Consider the following 23,383-nt stretch of genomic DNA (forward strand, 5'->3'; position numbering starts at 1 on the left):
ACATACAAGAATAATGATAATAATTAATAATAATAGAGACCTAATTTTTTAATTAAATCTGGATTTTCCACCTGCAAATGGGGATAATAGAATTTCGTTCTCCTCACCCTTTGTCTGTCTTGTCTATTGAGACTGGAAGCTTCCTGGAGAACAATTGTCTCTTGCTGTGAATACTCCCTAGCACAATGGGGACCTGCTCTCAGCTGGAGCCTTTAGCCACTACTTTAATACTAATTATTAATTATTAATTAATTTTTATTATTATTATTAAAGCCATTGGGGGGAAATTACCAGCTGACTAAGACCCTGATCCAGCAAGGTACCCAGCACTCTGATTCTGACCCAGCAAAGCACTTACTTACAGCTAAGCACCTGGGTAGTCTTATTGAACTCCATGGGACTGCTCATGTACTTAAATGCTTTGCTGGGTCAGGGCCAAAGCAGTCAGGCTGAGATCCTCAAAGGTAGTTAGATGCCCGTCTCCTGTTGAAATGAATGGGAGTTTTAGGTGTGTAATTATCTTTGAGGATCTGGACCTCAGCCCCTTGCAAGATCAAGCCCTCAGCTGCTAGGAGCTCTCCCCATTCAACCCCTAGCCCTGCTCTTTCGACTGTCTGTTGATGAAATGGAACGGGGAGTACAGAAGTGGAAATCCCCAATATGCATCAGTTTCAGTCCTGATTTAAGCTGGCTACTTTTAATTTTAGTGTTGGGGAAATGTGTGGTAGAGAGAGCTTATGAATCAGACATTAACAACTCAATAACCTCCCACCCCGATGGACTCTAACTTAAAACTCTCTGGTCTGTTCACAACTTTGGCTGCCATCCTGCAAAGACTTACGCACAGGCTTGACTTCACACACTGTGAGTAGTCCCTTTATTCAAGGCCCTGACCCTGGAATTGGAACCACACAAGCAGGCCATTGGCTTAAAAATCACGAGATTGTAAACAACAACACATTTTGGGTTCTTTTTATTCCCCTTTTCATTTTGGAGCCTTGGGGGGGGAGGGTCGGGTCACATTTCCAAGCTTTTATTTGCAACCAAAAGGGCTAGAAACATCTCTTCTTTAAATGAAAGCCAAGATTCTTACCTAATCCTATGACTCCAGCTTTAAGGAACACAGTAAATATAGCCAGAGTTGGCCAAATTGACACATACACATAAGTAGCTTCATTGTTGGGGCTTTAAGTATTTGTGCCATTGTTCATAACTGTAGCTGGAAAGTTTATTTACTTATTTGTTTGTACAGGACCAATAGAAGCTCTGAACCAGAACGTTCTGTCCATATAAAGTATCTTTAGTTGGCTTATCTTGTATTTTCTTCTTTTCCAATATTTTTTCCTACCTTGTTTGCAACAAGACACATTTAGGCCCAGCTCCTGCAATCACTGACATGAGTGAGTAACTTAAATACACTTTGTAAGCCTCAGTTAACTCAGTGGAGCTACTCACAAATGGAAAGTTATCTGGGTGCTTAAGTGGTTGGGGAAATGGGGATCTTAACTACATTAATTTTTTCTGGATTTAAAGCAAAAGCCTGACCCTGCAAATTGTCCCAGAGCTCTTTGCAAGACCAGGGCAGCAGACAAGTTGAAATCAGCTCAGGCCCTGATGATGGCCACATGCTGAGCTTTATGCCTGGGCATAAATTCAGTTGATGACAGTAGGGTTGGTACATATGTGAAGTTAAGCAGGTGTATACATTTTTGCAAGACTGGGGGGCCAGCTTTTGAGTTAATTCCAAGGCAAGGAGAGAGGAAACTGTTGCTGAATATTTGTGGCTTTACCTTGAAAACCGTGGACCAAAATCCTGTATAATCATTTGCCAGATTGTTCGTAATTCATTAGAAGCCAGATATTTTGTCATTAGCTAATTATTATGGTACAACCCCGCCCACTCTAGCTAGAGGCTCCCCCCCCCCCCGGCTAAATACTTTAATAACTATTGTCATTAGTTTGCGACAAGACAAATCTAGCCAAATATCCCCCCCCCCCCCGAACCTCCAAAGAAGTCACCTGGATGCTGTATTTGTAGGACTAATAATTGTCTGACAACGTGACAAAGGGTCGCTGGATTCCACCTCCCCAACCTGGGAGCTGGACACTTCATTGATTGTTGTTGGTTTTTTTTTTTAAACTATCAATTATTGATTTGCAACAACTGTAGCCAGATCCCTCCCCGGAAGCCACCCCTGCCTGGATACTTGATGATTCGGAATATTTGCTTTTGCTACAAGACAAATGTAGCAACGACGGACTCGCTCTTTGCAACTTGTGTTTGCTCGCACCTGACCGTCTGCAGGCCGGAGTCTCTCTCTCTCGAGTCCCCCCCCCCCCGCTTTGTATCTGTTTGCTCTGAGTTCTGCGCCTTCAGCCTGCTGACTGTAGCCCCCCCCCCGGCTTTTTGCTCCGCCTTAGGGGGGGAGCTTCACACCAAGCGGTGTGCCTGGGACGAGGCATCAGCAAACGAGCCTCCGATCGCATCCACCGGGAGGGGGGTGGGGAAGGGAGGGAGCAATTGAATTTCAAACACAAACAACTGCATGGGGTACCGACCCGTCTCCCGGGAGCCAACCTGCTTCTAGCACCACCGGCTCCCGTGTCCCCCCCCCACCCCAGCCCCCCCAGGCCGCTTGCTCTCCGGAGGGGTGGGGGAGAGCCGCTCGCCGGATCGCTGGGGTTTGCCTCCAAACTTCACCCTCCTCCCCCACTACCTAAGCCCGCACCCCCCCCCCCCCCACTTTCCAGCAGCCTGGCGCTCAAGGCGAAGATGTCCCGGTCCAACAGGCAGAAGGAGTACAAATGCGGGGACCTGGTGTTTGCCAAGATGAAGGGCTACCCCCACTGGCCTGCTAGGGTAAGGAGCCTGCAAGGGGGATCGGGGCTGGGGGGGGGCGGCTGTGTGCAAAGGGAGGGGGGTCGACACTGCCCCCCTTCAGTGGGATTCTCCGTTGCATAACGCGGGCTTTTGCACGTTGCACGGGGGGTGCAAGGCCGACCAGGCTCAGCGCCCACGGCTGGCCCAGGCTGGCTCCCACCCACCCCCCGCCGGGCAGAGCGCACGTTGAGCCGGGCAGGGGAGCTCGTAGTTTTAGATTATTGGGAGCCTGGGGATCTGGGAGGGAGCCTGGGGATCTGGAGTGGGACGCAGCCCGTGCATGGGATTATAAACCTAGCCTGGGAGTTCATAGGTATGGGGGCCAGGAGACCTGGAAGTGGGGCACCACCTGGGGAGGGAGATTTAGATTATAAACCTCTGTGGATCTGAAATTTAAACGTAGCCAGGGAACCTATATAGACCAGCCCTGGAAAACAGAGATTAGATGATAACACTATAAAAACTGGGATAGAACAGGGCCCTGGAGCCTACAGATTACAAGTGGAGCACTGCCCTGCTTTCCAAGGATTATAACCCCTAAGATTATCTGTATAACTCTCAATTTTACCTATGCCCAAGAGAGTGTAATATCGGCTTTCAGGTTTTGTAGTTTCTTCATCTCTCTTTTCAGCCATTTTTCATAGGATCAAATTTCAGCTTCCACGTGAGAGGTGTATTTCATATAGTTTGTGTGAAATCAGGTCAGATAAATTATACAGAAAAAAGAAATTCAGTGTATATGCTGCTCTCTGTGTGAGCGCAAAACCTGGAATTAGACCATATAATAAATAGGTAGGAAACGACGTAGATTTATAACTAAGTTAATCTATTACTTTGTTTTAATGTGTGTTTATATATGCTGCCCTGTGCGTTTTCATGCTGGACAATACATATATTGCTCTGAAACAAAAGCTCATAAATATATGGAAGCCAGATGGATATTTTTAGTGCTCCATGAGTGTTTACATGGTCCTGTCTGTTTTCATGCTGTGCAGTACACATCTCTGGGAACAGAAATTAGTTCATACACATGTGGCTGGGAGTCAAAGTAGACTATAATAAATATATACCTTGTGGTTTTGTGGCTGCTTTATATGACTGCACCTTTCTCCATATTTTCTATGATTGTGCATTATTATTCCATCAGCGCTAAAAGCGGCTGCAACTTAAAAATAAATATCACTTGGTCTGTTGCCTGCTAATGATGCAGTTTGTTTAAAAAGTGAACCCGGTTGTATTCAGAGTTTCCTGCTAGGAGGGTCTCCTGCATTTTTTTGCTAATCTCCTTGGAGACAGTAAGTGAAACTAGACTTTCCCTGTTGTGTTTTAGTGGGAGGAGGGGAACTGGAGGGGGTACCAATGGGGATTGTCATATTTCATCTTCAGTGCAACAAACAGAGCTCTTCTTTATTTTTGTAATATTAGACTCCAAATAGAATTAAGGCTATAATCAGGGGGTCACTGGTAACTGCTTTTGCAGTCTTTGTCAGAGCTTTAAGGGTTCTTGTTTATTTATCTTGTAAATTTCATTTAAAGGCACAGTAGTTCCATTTAGGTGCCCTGGGCCCTATGGGCCAAATCCCCAGATCGTGTAAAGTAGTGCCCATGTGTTACACCAGCTCAGGATCTGGCCCTTTTGGGGGTTCCTTTGTCGTGTGATTGGTTGGAATTTTAATTTTGCACGGTACTAAAAAGCAAATGCCCAGCTAGCGCTAAGAAACTTTCTCTACGAAGCTGTGTTGGCTCAGCCTAGGAAATGCAGGGGTAATTCTGGAAGCACGTGTGCTGGTCTGTTGCCTGCTTTGTGGGGGGCGGGGGGGGGGAGGAGGTTTGTCAGACCAGGCCTGCAGACGACATATCTTATAAGCTGGTAACACAAATGTGGACGTGTGTTTTCTTCATTAGTTCAAACTAACGGCAGAAAAAAACAAACCAGTACTTCAGATCAGATGTTTCCTCCTTATTTTGACCTAGTTTAGTTTTTGTGCCTCTGTTAGAGTGAAACTCTATTAATAGACCTGGGTCCTAGGCCCACAAGCTCAGACTTCTGACCATTTGATTCCCTTACTGGCATCGGGGCCCTGTTTTGTGTGTGTGGCTTGATTGTAACGTAAGTCCCACGTGGTATTTCCGAGCACATGTGGGGTCCTTGGAGTCATGTGGTGTGCCAGATACCGTGAGGCTGGGCTAGGGAATTGTACCCCAGTGGAACTACATGGGTGATGATACACCAGTGCAAAACCCTATAGTGCAGTCGCGCTGCCCTGGTACAGAATGGGGTTACACAGCCATAGGGTTAAGGTGCCGAAGAAGTCGTGCATTGGTTATAATTTAATTTCACTCCCAAGTGGTGCTGCTCAGGTTAAAAGTACTTTTGTTATTTCATAACGAGCCTGATTTGATGTTATTGGCTGTGTCCGAACAGCTGGATATTGTAAAGTGGGATTCCTACATGATTGCCCCGATTCTGCAATCCGATCAGCGCCTCTGGACCCCTGGCGTAGCTCCCATCTCAGGATCGGGGCCTCTCCAGGCTGTGCAGCGAGCCTGATTCTGTTGCAGCTGGCAGGAATTCTGCCCTTGTTTGAACTGGAACCAGGGTGGGGCTGGTTGGAGCATGTGTGAACAGCAACGTTTTAAAAATCAATATAAATATTTGGAGCGTTTTGGGGGAGTGTTCTGCTGCTCCCCGGGCTAGGCCCATCCAAGCCAATGGCAAAGTCCCGATCCAGGCTTTTGGGCTCTGCCATACTGTCGTCGTTTAATAATAATAAACAGGAGTAAGATCGGGCTGGTGTGCAGGCCTAAGTCCAGATCCAGCAAAGCACTTGGCGCGCGTACATAACTGAGAGCCGGGGATTTAAGCATGTGCCAACGCTTTGCAGAATTGGGGCCTCCACCCTTGCTCTCCTGAGCCCTGCTGATGTCCCCAGACATAGGTGTGAGCAGGGGCTGCAGCAGGAGCTGCCCGGGGAGGGGGTGGTTTTCCTAGCTGCTTTATCTGGGCTCCTTGGGGCCTGATCCTGGGCTCTTACAGAAAGACAGCAAGAGCCTTCACCATGCACTTCAACGGCAGCCAGCTCCAGGTCTTTAAGAGACAGACTTCGCCAGGAATCCAGTTGCTCCGGAGTGAGAGGGTGGGGAAGACAGACTCTTGCTTCAGAATACGTTGCTGGTTATTTTTAAGCGGTTGATGATGCAGTTTAAAATTTCCTTGGAGGATTTGCCCCCGCCCTCTTCCTCCTCGGTGTAGACAGGACAGGCTGAAAACGAAAGCGATTTCAAATGGAAAAATCGACCCAAAGAGCAGCTTGTTTGAAAGCCTGAGTTTTGCGCAGCCCCCCACCCCCACCCCCTCCTGGCTTTTGTGGAATTACTTCTGTTTGGTTTCATACCGTGGGGGGAGGGGCAGGGGGATTATAACTTGGCTCTGGCCTGGAAATGTGTTTGAAAGCAGCTTTTCGAGGAGGAGCCAACAAGTGATCCTCAGAATCAGAATGTTTTCCGTGTGTGGGGGGGTGTTGTTTGGGGGGACGGGAAGGGGGCAGCATGGGCCGAGTTCTTGTTCGGGAGCTTTTGATCTCTGGCTTGAGGGGAGCATGGATGTTGCTCTTCGAATCTGTTACGTTTCTCCCAGCCTGATTAAGGGGGTTGCCAAAAAGGAGTGTGAGAGGCTTGCTGCGTTTCTCTGGGACCTCCCAAAGGGATGTGTCTTTTCATTCCCGGCTGGAGTTTTGCTTCAGGAGAGGAAAATCTCTTCCTTTGGCTGCGTGTGGCCTTGGGGGCTTGATTCTCCTCTTCAGAGGGGCCTAGGAGTGTGTGGAAGGGGTGAATTACAGGAGCACGCACTTTAAGGCCCCTTGACGCGCCTCAGGGCGGGGCGAAGCGGGCCTCTCCGCGGTGTCACTGGGAATCGGGCGCTGAGATTTCCACTGGGAATTCTGCGGGGGGAGCCAGCTTGTCTGAGCTCCCTGCAGATCAAATTATAAAACGAGTGCGTGGGGGAGGAGGGGAACACAGGCAGGTTTCATACTGGGCATGTGATCCGCGCAGTGCACACAAAGAACCGCTCTATTATTATTATTGTTTGTAGGCCAGTAAGAGCTCGAGGCCCCGGTCAGGGCCCCATTGTGCCGGGTGCTGCACAGACCCACAGCGAGAGACATGCCCTGCCCCGAAGAGCTCACGGGCGATTATTTCTCTGATGGCAGGATCAAGCTTGTCCCTTCACAGCCATGTGAAGATGGGGGGCCGGATCCTCTGTTCCCTGTGCCTTGTGTAGCCGTTCACACCAGTGCAAAGTGATGTAAAACGCTCCCACATCACAGCCGTAGTGTTTTGCTCTCTGTTTGCCTTGGTGTAAACAACCCGACAAGCTTCAGGGCAGTGGGGAATAGGACCCAGTAGATTTGCTCCTGGTAGTAAGCACTGGGAATATCCTGCACCTCCTTTGCCAGTGAGCAATCCTTAGTCAGGGCAGGAAATCTCTGCAGGATGCAGCCTTGGAAGGGCAGATACTCCTGGCCTTACTCCCGCAGATAGGGTGACAGATGTCCCGATTTTATAGGGACAGTCCCAATTCTGGGGGCTTTTTCTTATATAGGTACCTATTATCCCCCATCCCCATCCCGATTTTTTAACACTTGCTATCTGGTCACCCTACCCACAGATAATCCCATTACTTGTGTGAGTAAACCGAGCAGGGTTGCTCACACAAAAAATGGGCCAATTTCTTTAAACCTTTAAGATTTTTTTTTAATGTGTTTTGGTCTGGTGCATTTGTGCAAAAAACCCAGGGTCTAAATCAGGTGAGAGCGGAATCTAAAGAGACAATCAATAAATTAAAAATAGAGAGGCATAAACAGGAGGGAGGTGTGACCAGGGGGGACTGCTTGAAAGCCATTTTATTTAGATCATAGCTCAGTTAGGTCATCGGCTCTTTCAGGACAGGAGCTCTCTGGGAGCCTGTACAGGGCCTAGCACAATGGAGTTCTTGGCTGGTCCCTAGGCTGTACTGTAATTAATATGACTGCCCAGCTTTCATTGTTAACATGTCTTGTTAGTTTTAGGTTGAGATTTATCGGGATCCCCAGTGGGTTTAAACTCCCAGTTGCCATTATGGGACTTGGGCAGCTTTGAAAGGCCCACCAAACGGCCGTCGTCACCCCAACCGCCTAAAAGAAAAAAAAATCCAAACAAACCTAACCCATGAAATAATATTTGTAACCTAAGGGATGGAGGGGAAGGTTGGCTTTGGGGTTGAGGTGCTAGCCTGGGACTCAGGAGATCAAAGTTCAGTTTCCAGGCTCAGCTGGGTCCAGTCGCTCCATCTCTCTATGCCTTTGGTCTCCATACTAATCATTACACCTATTATGGTAGCACTTAGGGGCCCCGACCAAGACAGATGGTGCCAGGCACTGTATGTACGTGTGATAAGAGACCGTCCCTGCCCTAAAGAGTTCACAATCTAAATATAGACAAGAAGTTGGAGGGGAAACTGAGGCACCAAGAGGGACAGTGACCCAGAAGGCCAGTGGTAAGGATGGGCATAGAAGCCAGATCTTCGTAGCCCAGCTCTTTAAGCACAGAGCCGCTCTTCCTCTTGATTTTAAGACCTTGGTTGTGTCGATTCAGAATTCCAGCTCTGCGGAGCGGGGATTGCATCTCCCTCTGTCTGTGCAGCCCCTGGCACGATGGAGCCCTGGTCTCCGTGGGGGCCTATCCGTGCAGGTAGCAATACAAGGATACACACAGCTGCTGCAGTCGCTCTGCGTTCCCGACCTTAGGGACATCCCCTCTGCAGCTATGGGATCCAAGTCCCTTCTTAATTACAGCCACATTATTTACAGACAATTCAGAGGAGGTGTTGCAGGTTTGCTCCTGATCCTTCTGGGGGAGAAGTGGAGGGGGGGGGGGAGGTGCTCAGCACCTTTCAGAATCGTGGCCCCAAGAGGCTTAAGTAGAAGGCTCATGCTGCTGGCTGCACACAGGGCTCCTCGGTGCTGAGGTTGTGCGGGGAGGAGGTGGATCTTTGGCACCCTGCAGGAGCGGGCCCTTCAACTGTTCTTGGCGCTTCCTTGCTTGTGCGCCCTGCCTCTTTAAACGAGAAACCGGATCCTGGTGGCCTTGTTGCTGCAGGCCCCAGGCTCCGCTGCCGCTTTAAGGAGCTGGTCTCTGCAGGCCGCGCCATTTGTTCTGAAAGGCAAGAAACTAGTCGGGAGCCTCTTAAAGGGAAACACCATCTAAATCGGCACCCAGGCCGCTGCTGTCTCCTTGCAGCGAAGCCACCGGGGCTCTCTTCTCTCTCGATCCTTCGAGAGCGAGGCAGAACCCGGCCTGCCAAATTCTGACCGGGATCCCGGGTTTGGTCTCGGCCCCGCCATCAGAGCAAGGGGGCGGCTGCATCCCCAGAAGCAGCAAAAGGACAGGGCTTGGCTGAATATAAAGAGGCTTTTTTATTGTGGCTGCTGGACTCAGACAGACCCCTTGGTCCTCTCTGGCTTCCAGTCTCGCCCCGCGTCGCTGTACGCTCGGGCTACCTGTGCACTGCCCGCAGTCACCTGAATTTCCTCCTCTTGCCTCCCCTCGGTTAACCTCAGTTTCCCCATCTGTTAACGACAGGGGACTTGCCCAAGGGCATGTGGCGTCTGGCAGAGCGGGGAATTGAACCTGGCTCTCCCAGGCAAGTGCCTCGAGTGCAGAACCAGCCTCGCCCCGTCTGTCCTGGCCTGCAGGGCGAGTCCTGACGTTTCGCTCCAGATACAAGCACAGAGGCTGGGTGCGGTGCTGGAGTGGGAGCGGCTCCAGGGTGGGCCCCTGGGTCGCTGCGTTCTGCCCTCTGCAGCAGCCAGGCCCTCCTGGATAACGCTGTCTGAGCCACGCCCTTCTCGGTGGTGGGCAGGGCAGCTTTCTAACCAGGCTGGTGCGCAGAGGTGGCCCCGCCTGGACAAAGTCGAGGCACTGCTTTAGCCAGGGGCCACTGATTGCCGCAAAGGTCTGGTTGAGCAGCCTATGGGCCCGATTCTGCAGGGTACAGCGTGCCCCGGCGTAGTGCCGAGCGCTCTTGGCTCCCAGCGGCTTCCCTGGGAGACCCTGCCGGGGTCTGAACTCCCAGATTCCAGCCGTGTTAGCTTTGGATCCACCTGGGATAGGTCTGTTACCTTGTGCCTCTGGGGGGCCCCTGATCCTCAGTGGTGCTGAGGCCACTCTGGCAGCTGAAGGGGTTGAAATGGCCCCTTGAGAATTGCCCCTTGAGTAGGGGAACCCCCTGGCTGGTATGGGACTGTCGTAACCCTGCACCCACCCTGCACTGTGGCTATTCCCTGCTTCCCGGGGGGCACAGAAACAGAGCGTTAAATAAGAGCAGCCTTGAGGCTGCTGCGATTGGCAGTGGGGCCCTGGAATCTGGGGAGCACAAAGGTGACCTTGGGCAAATTGCTTAGCCCTTGTCTACGCAAAACAGCAGAACCTTTGTAATGACTCTGGTCTAGTTAAAGCGATACAGCGAGGGTGCAGGTATACTGGTATAAAGGTGCTTAAACTGGGGGAGTTAGTCCCGTACAGGAAGGGGAATAAATTAAACTGGGCTAAGGTACCTTTGTACTGGTATAGCTGCGTCTATGCTAGGAGTTGCACTGGTATAACTAGATGGGTGAGAAAATCATGCCCCTAGCTGATGCACTGATGCTGGTATAAGGATTGTGGGTGGATCTGGCCACGTTGCCTTGCTATTGGAAATTCCCCCCGTAATAAAGTCTTGTTGGGCTTTGCCAGTGTGATACGTTCCCAAGCGTTTTCCTCTCTCTGACTGATGAGAGGAAGGGTCTTATCAGCCCAGAATGAGGGGGGTAAGTTAAGGAGATGGGATCTGAACGTGCCTGGGATTCCCACGTTAAGGTCCCGGCCTAACAGATCAGCTGTGATCAAGAGCTGCTGCGTTTAACCGGGCACCCAACCCACCCCTAGCACTGACGATGAAGGGAGAGCGCCCCCTACTGAGTCACACGCACTGCTTCCTCCAGCGCTGTGGCTGAGGGGGAGGTTCGTACAGACTCCAGGGGACGCGTGGATCCTATCGAATCACCAGTACCACTTCCAGCAGGACGGTGGGTTTCCCATCCAGTCGCAGAGCGAGGCGGACCTTGCTTAGCTTGCACTGGCCCACCTCCTTCCCAAACTAAACCAGCAAACACCCCAAGGAAGCCAATTGGGTCGGCCACACCAGTGACACCACCCCAGACCCCGGGGGAACGGGCAGCATGGGCAGCTTCTCCTCAATGCACACCCAGCACTTCAAATGCATCACCCTGAAGGCCTCACTCAGCCTCTGTTCCCCCACAGCACGGTGCCCAATCTCAGGGCCTTCTTCAGGCCCGGGCTGGCTCTTCCTCTTATTGTCTCTTCCGTGACTTCCAAGATGGCTTTCGTTCGGCATCGGAGTTTCCGAATTTCCCGCAAAAAGGAATTTTCACGGGTTGTTTTTTTTTTTTTTTTTTTTTTGGAAATGTTCATTGTATTATCGCTTATAACGTCAACTGTAATTTAGGCTGTCCAATTTCAAAATGGAAAGTCAACATGCTCTCTTCTGCAGATGGCAAAAATTGAGCATTACGATCTTATCGAAATGCTTCGTTTTGATTTCCCCACCCCACCCCCCAAAAAACCCTGACATTTTGTCAAAGTCACCGTGTTCCCGCGGGAAGTTTCCATTTCAATGCGACAGTGTTTTCCAGTGGGAAAAAGCCCGGCTGGGAAATTCTCACTCGACGCTAGTTCTGGGGTGAAGTTCTCTTCAATAAATGAGACTGCAACAGATTTTCCATCTGGATCTCGATCTCGGAGATGCTGATTTAATTCCAGAGTTTTTCTGGCTTGACACTGAGTTTAGAACCTGGCTGGTTTTCTGTGCATACGCAGGGAGCTCCATGACTCTCCAAGTAGCCTTTTGCCACCCACCCGAGAGAGCTGGTTTGGAGTCCTGCTTGGGAAGGCAGATGACATGAGTGTGTTTGCCCCCAGCCCAGCCTCTGCCTGTCCTGGTGGACGTCTGTTCACCTCGCATGGCGTGATCCTGGAAAGGTGCCTCAACCGGTGCGTCCACACGGAGCAGATACTGCCCCAGAGCCCATGGGAGTTAATCTGGTCTCGCCTTGCCCATCTCCTCTCCGCACTGCTGGGAGCCTCCAAACTGCTCACTGCTCCAATCCACCAGGTGCCCCTCTGCAGAGCCAGCCCAGCCCCCCTCCCCCTCCCCAGTGTGTGGGACGTGCAGTAATGCGGATGCGTCGCATGCCAGGCTGGCTGAGGGGATGTCTGGGGCTCTCGGGCGGCAGAGGGGGAGTGCAGCCTTATTTTCTTTTCTCTGTCCTGTTCTTCAGGCCTGTCACATTCCCTCCCGCACAGCCCTGTTTCTCTGGGCAGGGCCCGGGGCTGTTGTCAGAGCAGCATCCCTTGCTGGGGGAGCCGGCCTCTCTCTAAAGCGGGGACTCTGGCATTCAAGGATTCGGCATATGCTAAAAATGCTACGGTACCAAGCCCGGGATCGCATTCCCTGCCATGGCCTCTTGGCATGGCTTGGAAGCCGCGGAGACAGAACTCTCGGCCTCCTGTTCTGAGCTATGGGAGAATCACCCGCTTGCGGAGTGCAGTCTAGGGCCTCTGATACGCCACTGAACTGCTCAGATTCCATCCGGCAGAGGGCAGCGGGGCATGTCTTTGCCATTCGCATGGCGGTAGTGGCTGGGAGCCCCACTCGTGGGCCAAGACCCCATTGTGCGCGGTGCTGTACGGACATATAATAAGAGGCCCTAACCAGCTTACAATCTAAATAGCCAAGAGAGACAAAGAAGGGGAAGGGAAACTGAGGGACAGGAGGGGAAGCAACTTGCCCAAGGTCGCCCAGCAGGGAGGCCAGGTTTCCTGAGTCCCACTCCAGCGCTTTAGCCATTAGGCCGCACGCCCTGCCCCCGACACTCTAGGTAACAAACATTGTCCGCCTGTCGCACTGCTCTGAATTTTCACCGTGTGCCCCGTGAGGGTCATGATCCCCCATTTTACAAGTGGGGAAACTGAGGCATGGGCCTGGGGTGGGAAGAGCTATGCCCGAGTTCCCATAAGAAGCAGTGGAAGAGAGACCCCCAGTGCGCTGATGGCTCGACTCCCGTCCCCTACGAAGAGCCGCAACTGGGAGCTGAAAGTGAAAGTGGGAGCTGGAGAAAGTCGGCCCAGGGAAAGCCACTGAGCACAAGCAGGCTGAGCAATCCTCTGGAAAAGATAAAGGAGCCCCAGGTTATTGCGACCTCTCCCTGCACAGAGCCTGTGCGCGGCAGCTGGGTTGCTGCCTGACCTTCCTGCTGATTAAATGTAAACATGAAACCCCAGGGGCCTGATTCTCCTTTGCACCCAGGCTCCTTTACGCTGCTCTAGGGCCTTGCGGTGGGTGTTGGTGATATTCCCTCTCGCCCAGAGCGCGCTGTCAGCGACAGCCAGGCCGGGTGCATCTCCTGCTGTTCCCCGACGGGCCTGATCCTGCAGGGAGACAAGGGCACTGGGCAATTCCCCGGCTTGGATCCCAGGGCCCGGAGTCATTTAGACTCTCTTGAAAATGTCACCCGTCGTCTCTCAGCCCCTGGTGCCCCCCGGGGTTCGTGCCTCGTGCACACAGCGACTCCCGGGTCGGGGTGCCACTGCCTCTCACTCGCGTGGTGCTGGAGTAAATGGCTGCGCAAGGAGGCAGGGCCCTGGAGGATTGGGAGAAAAGAGGATAACAACACTCGCCGGGGGGGGGCGGGGAGAGGAGGAGTTGGAGCACATGGCCACTGATGCTTCTGGGGAGGGGGGGAACACCTTGTTACGGCTGCAACACCAGCTGAAGGCAGTGGGGTCTGCGAAGGCCCTGATCCTAAGCCCAGTGGAGTCAGATTCCTCTTGAATCATGCGCTGGGAGAGTGGGATTAAAGGTGAACAAGGATGCTGTGCTGACCAGTGGTCGGACCTGGGGGAGGCAGGGAGAGGGAATCCCAAGAATCAGCGTTATCTCTGCTATCGACTCTTATTTTGGGAGAGGCTGGGTGGGCTAGTGTTTAGGGTCCTGCACCAGGAGCCCTGGGTTCTGCTCCTGGCTCTGCCACTGCCCTGATCTCACATGGCGCCTCGAGGTGCCGCTGCAATACACAGAATAAGTGACTGAGGGTGAGTAGCTCGGCCCCTCGCTGCCTCAGTTTACCCACTTGTAAAAGTGGGTGTAATCCCTATCTCCCAAGGGTACCGTGTGGTTTGAATTAGGTCAGTCAGACCCTGGGGTAGGGGTGGTCAGACTCTTGGCCCATCACGTGTTTACACCAAGGCTCCTTTACGCTGCCGGGATGGTGCAAACACTAGAATAGGGCCTGGGGTCTCAATCTCCCCAGGAGAGCTGTGGGCCAGCATTGTCCTTGTTGGGTCGGGGTGTATGGCATCAGGAGCTAGCCTGCTGTGACTCTGACTCATTGTTCCTTTCTCATCGCTGCTCAAGATTAGTCACAGCCGCTCCGAAGCGGGTCTGAGACCTGGGAACACCTTTGCCAAGCTCCCACTCCCCCATTTGGTTTTCATATCGGAGGTGGAGGGTTGGGGCGGGGAGAGGCAGGCAGGCGGTCCACACAACACAAATTCTTAAAGATTAAACCCTGTGATCTTGTAGTTCGCTAGCACAGCCTAGGGCGTGACAGCTGCGTGGAAGGGCGGGCCTGACCTTTGTCCTATCGAATCAGGCTAGGGAACCAATTCCAACCCGCATCAGCCGTGCTGGGGCTGCTGGTTGGCTGGGGCCGGCCCATCGCCAGCTGCTGCCTGGCACGTTCCTGCCTGGGCAGCAGAAGCAATGGGGCCTTTTCATATTGCAAAACAGAGACTAGCTGATCATCTGAGGATCCCGAAGCACTTTGCAGACACTCAGCCTCCTAGCACAGCTTGTGAATCAGGGGAGGCCCAGGGGAGTGTGGGCACAGTTGCAGGGGTGGGAAACCCAGGACTTGGAATAGCAGGGGGGCTGCAAATCAGGATCTGAGAGGGCACTGACAGAGGTGGGCAGGGCAGAGGCTGGGGAGCAGGGGCACTGCAAGTTGAGAGAGCCCCACTCACGCAGGGAAAGGGCTGGGGTGGCAGGGGGCTGGGGGCGGGATTGGAGGGCACGTGCAGAGCGGTGACAGGGAAGCTTGCCTATTGTCTGCCATCTCATTGAACAGAGGCAAGTTCGATTAGTCACCAGCCTTGAGTCACTTCTCCCCGGTCCGTACGTGACCGTATGACCGAGCTTTCTGGGTTCAGCCTGTCTGGTGTGGGTGAGCAGCGGCGGCTGGTGCAGTAGCTTAGGACTTGCCCCCTGCATCGCCAGGCAGCTGAGCTGGGTTCGATCCCCGCTCCCGCAGCCCAGGCCTCTTACTCTGAGTGGGTGGGACTCCCCAGTGCCGCGGAGGAGAACGGTGGGGGAAAGCAACAAGAAGCGTCGCTCAGCGTCGCCTCACTGAGCTTCTGTCCAGTGCCCCCCTGCCAGACATTTTTTCACGTGGTTCGCACAAGTGAAGCACACTCGCCTCGCAGGATTGGCTCTTATCCCGCAGGGCTGGGCCTGGCTCCCCACCCTGGACATCGCGACTTGGCATGTGGGGTCACAGCTCGGCCCTGGTTTGGCCCAACCGTCTCTCCCTTTGATGGTTTGGGGGGGGGCTTTCAAATGGGGGGCCTGAGGCAGATTGGCACCCCTGCACGTGTGCACGACTGCGGGCACCACTGGTTGTTAAGGACAAAGGCGGGTGGCAGAGATGCAGAGCTCTGGGTGCTGTGATATCAGGAGTCACAGACACGCCCCCGCAAGGTAGGAAGGAGGGTAGCGGGTAGGGCACTAGAGTGGGAAGTAGGATATCTTGGGTTCAGATCCTGGTATTGCTATGGACTCCCTGTTGGACCTTGGGCCAATCATTTCAGCTCTGGTTTAAAAGGCACTGAGGCATTGCTGTGCTCAGTGTTGCAAATGTAACAGGTTTAGGAGCCTAAAGCCTCATTTTCAAAATGGATTTAGGCACTTGAGACTTAGGCTCTTCAATGCGTTAAGTTTGCCATGCTGAGCCCTGTAAGGCCTTAAAAATCTGGGCCTTGGTCGCTGTGTGCTTCAGTTTCCCCATCTGTAAATTGGGGATAATGCTTCCCGGCCTCCCGGGGAGGATGGGAGGAATGAAATCCATTAATATGAGGGGTGGAGGGCGGTGAGGGAGTGTGAAGATACTTTAATACAGTAGCACTTAGCTCTTATGCTGGACTTGTCATCCGTGGATATCAAAGGACTTTACAAAGGGGGTCACTGTCGTTTAGTCTCATTTTCCAGCTGGGGAAACTGAGTCACCAGGCGGGTTGACTTGGAGCATGTCAGTGCTGGAGCTGGGAATAGAATCCAGGTCTCCTGATCCAGTACTCTATCCACTAGGCCACGCTGTACCCCCTGCAGCTACTGTAATAGCGTAGCTGGGGCCTCACTTCCAGACAGTAGCCAGTGCGTCCCCATCATGTGACTCCTTATTTGCATCTGGCCTCCTTCTGGCCCTGGTTATCTGGTACCCGCAGACACGGCAAGGCGCTAAGACTCTTGGGCTGGGTCGCTGCAGGCTCAAGGGATCAGTGGGATTTTTGCACCCGTGTCGTTACATCTGGGTAAATTCCTTGCAGTGGTGCAAGTCTCACAGGGGGCCAGTCACTTTTTTACATCAGTGCATGAGTGCAACGACACCACTGGAATCCACCCCATTCCCACCGGTGCAGGCTGGCATTAAACAGAGTCTCATGCAATTAAACTGATGTGGGGTCAGGAAGTTTTCCTCCACCCGGCCCCAGCCTGTGTGTTGTGCTCCTGGCTCCCAGCCCTCCGTGCGGGCCACCCTGCTCTGCCCCGGTGTGACTGGAGTGTTGTAGGTTGGTGCTGCCCTGGGGGGGTGAGATCTCAATGCAGAGCCAGGCACAGATCCACCTGGGGAACAGATCAAAACAAGAAGGCCCAGTCCAGGGTGTCACTGGAGCCAACCTCCCCACCCCACACCCAGGTGCACAAAATCCATGTGAAATGACTTGGGTTTCCATGATTTTCTAGGTGGCTGGGAGGCAGGGGGGTCAGGGAGGCAGCAAACAGCCTGAAATCGAAAACCCTGTTGCTTCCTGTCTGTTGCGGGCTAACAGCTTCCCCGGCTGCGGTTACAGTCACCGGGCAGGTATATTTCGTGATCCTGCAGCTTTGGCGCGTCCTCTCCCAGCAACGGGAGCAAGGAGTAGATGAGAGGCGACCTGACCATCCTTTCCCAGAACAAGAGCCAGGTAGCCGAGGTCCCACAGCACGCCAGGGGGAGCTGAGCTCCAGCCCGCGCAGAAGGGCAGGGGGCCGTGTTGCAGCTGAGTTCCTGCCACACGGAGCGATGAGGCATACGGGTCGAGAGTGGCCCTGCACTGCTGGCACCGCTAGGCAGTGCTGTAATAATAAAAATGGCCAGAACAGAAGACTGGGAGCTGGAAATCAGTGAGTTCTTGTCTTGGCTCTTGCAAAGCTTGGTGGTCCTTCTCCTGTTCTGTGCCTCAGTTTCCCTATCTGTTAAACAAGGATGATGATACCGACCTCCCTGTTTCACCAGCCCAGGAGGGTAAAGTCAAGGTGCTGATATGTGCATGGAATTCAGGGCTGTAGAGCAGCCTGTGTGGTGAACGCAGCGCCTTCATGAGCCGACCCCCATCCTCTCTGTGGTTTGTATGTATTAAAGCAGCCACCACGAGGCACCAGCTGAGATCAGGACCCATTGTGCCGGATGCTTCCCATGCCCTGAAGAGCTCACAGCCTAAACAAAGGATGGGTGAAAGAAAGGATTATTATCCATTCATAGATGGGGAAACTGAGGCATGGAGCGATGTCATGGCCTGATTTCCAAGGAGCTCTGGAGAACAGGAGCCAAGCTCTTTTGAAAATTCACCCCTCCGTTTTGGGCACGGAGCATTTGAAAAGCCAGCCCCACGTTAGGCATAGAACCCCCGTGTCCCACTCCAGTGTGCTGCCCACTGGACCCCACTGCCCCTCTGCCTTGAGAGTGACCGGAGACTGCGCTGGGTAGACTCCCGATCCAATCCATCGTCATCTGGCCATTCCCACGCCGGGAATTGTTCAGATCTGGCCCTTAGGTTTTCCTAGACGTGAGCACTTTGCCCATTCAGAACACACTGTACTCTGGGTTCCCCCTGACTGAAGTCCCTATTGATTGATTTGTAACTCTTGTTAGCAAACAGCTGCCAAGAGTCTGGGTCTCCCCAATGCTCGTTGGCTTTGGAGGAGCTTTGGCTTTGGCATCAGGGGCTTTTTTTAAATACTGGGGTGGGAGCGGAGAGTTCTACCACCGGAGCGGAGCCAGGATCGCCTCCCCAGGTCACAAAATAGCAGCTCTGCTTCACCCTGCAAAGCACCTTGGCTAATCTTTAACGCGCTCTCTAGCACTGTTGTTCGCTCTGCGCTTGTCCAATAAAGAATCCGTTACCTTAGACATAATCTACTGTGTATATGATATTAAAATGTGCCCGAATATTGTGATGTGCCTTTGCAGCCTTCCTACCAAGGATTACTGAACCCCCTTTTCAAACCTTAACTAACTTCCCCCCCAGCAGCTCTGTGATTTAGGTAGGTCTGATGCCCACTTTACAGATGGGGAAACTGAGGCACGGGGAGGCATGTGACTTGCCCAAGATCATGTTGTGAGTCAGCGGCAGGGCCCAGGAGTCTGGCTCCCAGGGGTAGGTGTTTTTGATTCCAGCACCTTTCTACCCAAGAACAAGCTCTGGTTCCTCTGAGGTCCCACCAGAGTCGTAGGAAACTGACCCCTCTCACAGACTTTCTTGCGGCCCTCCTTGGTGGCTTTCTCTGGACATTTTGTCTGAATTAGTTCTGGCTGAAACTTGGAGCTATTTCTAGAAACTATAAAAAGCTTCCAGAGAGTGACTTTTTGCTTTTATTCACACATGGGTGGCGTGTGTGTATGATTTTTATTTGCTGAAACAACAGCATCTGCTGTAAGCTTTAACTGGCTGTCTTTGGGAGGAGGATGAGGGAGAAGGGGACGACTAGAGAGGAAAGATGGTCCAGTGCTTGGGGCACTGGCCTAAGGCGTGGGAAGATCCAGGTTCAATTCCCTGCAGTGCCATGGACTTATGTGACCTTGGGCAAGTCATTTAGATTATCTGTGCCTCAGTTTCCCCTGTGCACAGGGCGGGGTTTCCCCTATCTCACAGGGTTGTTAGGAGGACAAACCACACTAAAGACCGTTGAGTGCTTTGAGATCTACCGATGAAATGGCTATGCAAGAAACAGGCTTTGTTAATGAGACCTGAACTAGGTATAAACATCCTCCAGGGAATGATGGATCCAGACTTGGAGCCGTAACCTGAGCTGGTGTGAACTGGCGCAGCCTCACTCCCCTCTGCTGATTCATACCATTGGAAGATCTGGGCCTTTACCTGTAGCTGAGCCCCAAGCAAGAACAGCCATTCTGTAATTTAAGTCCCAAGGCCTCATGGGAGGTGTAGTCTGGCTAGTTTCAGAGTAACAGCCGTGTTAGTCTGTGTTCGCAAAAAGAAAAGGAGGACTTGTGGCACCTTAGAGACTAACCAATTTATCTGAGCACGAGCTTTCGTGAGCTACAGCTCACTTCATCGGATGCAACTGGCTAGAGAGCCAGGCCCATCTTGGAAAATTGGGACAGGAACCAACCGAACTACAACTCCCAGAAGGCACTGCGGCAGTTTACCAAATGGAACTATTTCGCTGTTTGGGGTTTTTCAGCCAGAAATGGAAGCGTCCTGCCAAAAAAAAAAAAAAAAAAAAAATCCTTTGGTCAAACCCTGAATTTCCTTTGCCCCCAGCCGGAGTTAGGAACCCTCCTAGCCAGTCGCTGGCTGCCTGGTGTTAGGACAGATCTCCCAGGGACGGACAGGCTGGACCATCACTGCCCGTTCCTGCGGTTAGATGCCTTCGGCTGCGCAGCCGGTGGGGCAGGAGGCTGGGCGGGCCAACAGGCTGGAAAAGATCACGGAAAACCTCCACCCCAGTTGGCTGTAGTCCTTTAGCAAAGAGGCCAAAGCTCTGAAGGCCCATTTTGCCCACTGGATTCGGGCTGAGGCATGCGCTGGCAGAGAGTTGGGCGCATGGGAAACTGACCTTGCCGGGGCGTGCCTGCTTTGGGCACAGACGGAGGTCTCTGTTCTCCATCCTAGCCCACTTGCTAGCTTCTGCATAGGGGGAGGGGCGATTCAGGGTTTTTTTCCCCCCCTCCTCCTTGCCTGTGGTATTGTGTGGCCAGGCGTCTTTATCCGCAAAGGCAGGTGCAGCTTGTGTTCCTGGCTCCCCAGGGAGAGCCCCTCACACCTGGCCCGGCTCTGGTGCGGTGGGAGGGTCCAAAGCCAGCCCTGACATTGTGAAGATGAAAGCCAGGGAGCTTGCGATTTTCTTTTCCTTTTTAAACAAAGAGATTCAAAAGAGAAGGGGTGAATAGGCGGGAGATTCTGGCCTGGCCTTGATCCTTCCAGCCAGAGCCATCAGCAATGGCCCCTGAATATTCCTGATTAACTCCCAGTGCAGATGCTCCGATTCCAGAATCAAAGCACCTGATTCCGAATTCCACTTGGTGTGCTGCCCATGCACGCAGTAATTGGGAGTAGTTAATCTCCTCTGCATTCACACCCTGCTTTATTGCGGATTAACTCTCACGTGTAGCCAAGTCCTTGGGCGGGGGAAGGGAGCGGCAGATCTGCGCCTAGAGCAAGGGACTGGGAAGAAGGCATCCTGGGTTCTAGGCCCAGCTCCAGGAAGGGAGTGAGGGGTGTCTAGTTCTTAGCGTGGGGGGAGGTTGGGAGCGAGGACTCCTGGGTTCAGTTCGCAGCACTAGCTGGGGATGGGGACTAGAGATTAGGGCAGGTTGGCTGAGAGGCAGGACGCCTGGCTTCTATTGCTGTCTCTTCCATCAAGCTGGGCGAAGCCTCGTGGACTCACCACGGGTGCTGCCCTGACAGCATGGCCCTTAGGGTGGGGTTCAGGGCTAACAGCTTAGTTTCGGCCGAGGGCTGACCCAGCCTGGCCCTCCAGCCCTGTTACCTGCTTGCCAAGAGGCTGGAGGTGCCCTCTGTGTGGGTGGGCAAGGGAGGGGCACAGAGCTGATTTGCTCCGCAAAGGGGACGTTATCGTGACCCCTGCCTGCAGAATAACACGCCCTGGGAAAGGGAGGAGGGCATGGGGTGCAGAAGGGCTGGAGCTTTGCTGGTTTGCAATGAGATCGTAAGCCACAGCTGTAGCAGCCGAATGTTTAGCCCTGGGAAAAGCAGGGGAAGGAGGGGACTGGGACAGGGGTCCGTTGTTCCCCCTGGCCACTGGAGGCAGGACCAGGCATAACAGGGTGAATCTGCAGCAAGGGAGACTCGGGTTTGATATTGGGAAAAACTTTCCCGTTATGGGGGGTTGAGCTCTGGAGCAGGCGTCCAGGGGAGGTCGTGGAATCCCCATCGCTGGAGGTTTTTCAGAACAGGCTGGACAACGCCCTGTCAGGGATGGTCTAGATTTACTTGGCCCTGCCTCAGCGCAGGGGGCTGGCCCTGATGCTGTCTTGTGGCCCTTCCAGCCCCACGTTGCTCTGATTCTAGAATAAAACCCAAGGCAGGTGTAGGGAGCAGCTCCCCATCCAGGGGAAGGATGTGGGGGCCTGCGTTGCACCGTCCATGCTCTCCCCCCCCCCATCCCGTTTGTCTTTTTTCCTGAGAGCTGCTTTGTTTTTTAGCTTTGATCTGTGTAATGTTGCTTCTGTTTGGTTTCCACCTGGATGCCTGACTTCACTTCCCAGCACTCTGTCAGGAATGTGGTCTAGAAATCAGAGCATGGGGAAGAGAAGCCAGGACTCCTGGGTTCTATTCCCAGATTCGGGAGGGGAGTGTCATCTATTGATCAGAGCAGGGTGCTGGGGGAGCAGGACTCCTCGGTTCTCTTCCTATATCTGGGAGGCCTGTGAGCTGCTCTGTAATAATAGAGATGGGTCCATCCTGAAACCTCCATATCCAAACTTCCCTCGGTGGGCATGGAGAACACCAACACCTGAATTCTGCAGCTGGGGTCTGTGCCTCCGTTCTGGCAGACACCCTCCCCCTGTTCCTTCAGTTCTCCCAGCGCTCTCCACCCAAGTTGCATGGGGCCACATGTCGGTGACTGGCCCGTTGCACTGTTGATTTGGGCACGTGCGGGTTTCCCTGTTGGTGAAACTTTCTTTTCCTGTCTGTCCCTGGCCTGCGGTGATTCCCAGGAGCAGGGTGTGTGTGTGTGAGGTGGAGGGAGGACAGAGAGCGTGGCTGGGGGCAGGGGATCGGGTCTGGCCGGGAGGTTGTGGTTTCCTTTGTGTCGTCTCTATCAGGCCTGGCAGTGGGTGGCGGGGCATTGCAGGGAGCCAGTTATCGCACAGGCCAGAGAGCCAGGGGGAGGAGCACAGGGTGGCATACAATGGTCTGTGTGTGTGTGTGTGCGCGCGTGCATGCAGGTTCTGGTGTGATAGTGGGGGCAATGGAGGGATGCATTGTGAGAGTGGTGGGGGGCGTGTGTGTGTACAACAGGAGGGGATCTGCTCACAGAGGGGGAGGGGAACGGTGTGTGTAAGGGGGAGGGGCTGCTGCGAGCATGCATGGGGGAGGGGTAGTGTGAGACGTTGTGAGCGTCTGTGGGGGAGGGGATAGAGCTGGTGTGACAGTGCGGGGAGCTGGTGTGTGGTCACCTGGTGGGACTGGGGGCTGGGTTATGTGGGAGGGGGATGGAGTTGGGGGGGTGTGTGTGTGTGTGTGTGTGTAAGGGTTGTGGGGGGGGGGAGTTGGGGGTGTGTGTGTGGAGGGGGCTGGGGGAGAATGTAAATTGAGGGGGGTGCAGGCCCAAGACCAGGGGATGTTTGGGGTGTTTGCACTTACACAGATCTCAGCGCTCTTTATAAAAAGCCCATCCCCCATGTCGTAGATGGGGAAACTGAGGCACAGAGAATGGCGCGAGTGACTCGATGAAAGCCACACTGCAAGTCAGCAGCAGAGCTTCCGGGAGGTCTGACGCCCAGGGCCTTTTGCTCTAACTCCCTGGACCCCACTTCCCTCCCAGGACTGGGATTAGAACCCAGGAGTCCTGATTCCTAGCCCCCCCCCCCTTCTCCAACCACAGCCCAAGCCCCTCGCCTTTGTAGTTGGTTTTTAGCCGATCCAATTACAGCTGACCCCCTTCCCCCACTCCTGCCTACTTTCTAAACCAAGGGAGTGGAGGAGGACAGAAATTGGAGGTGATTATTGCTTTTTAGGCAAGGGGCTTTCTATTCCCTGCATGCACGGGGCCCCGGGATATGACCTCCCACCCTCTAGCTCCCCCCACCCCACCCCAGACATCCCGCAGGCAGCCTTTGATCACCAGCCAAGTGGAAAAGCTGCATTGTTATCCAAGCCAGC

At 53.3% G+C, this 23,383-nt stretch overlaps 1 protein-coding gene across 1 annotated transcript in view; it reads left to right on the forward strand.

Annotated features, from left to right (window-relative positions):
- Positions 1-2,741: 2,741 nt before the first annotated feature.
- HDGF (heparin binding growth factor) overlaps positions 2,742-23,383 on the forward strand; it is a 29,826-nt gene continuing 9,184 nt past the window's right edge. Inside the window, exon 1 of the mRNA XM_074938145.1 lies at positions 2,742-2,860. Within this exon, the coding sequence (XP_074794246.1) occupies positions 2,774-2,860 (87 nt within the window). The 5' untranslated portion in view covers positions 2,742-2,773. The remainder of the gene's footprint in view (positions 2,861-23,383) is intronic.

Source organism: Natator depressus, chromosome 24 (assembly GCF_965152275.1).
Source record: "Natator depressus isolate rNatDep1 chromosome 24, rNatDep2.hap1, whole genome shotgun sequence".
NCBI lineage: Eukaryota > Metazoa > Chordata > Testudines > Cheloniidae > Natator > Natator depressus.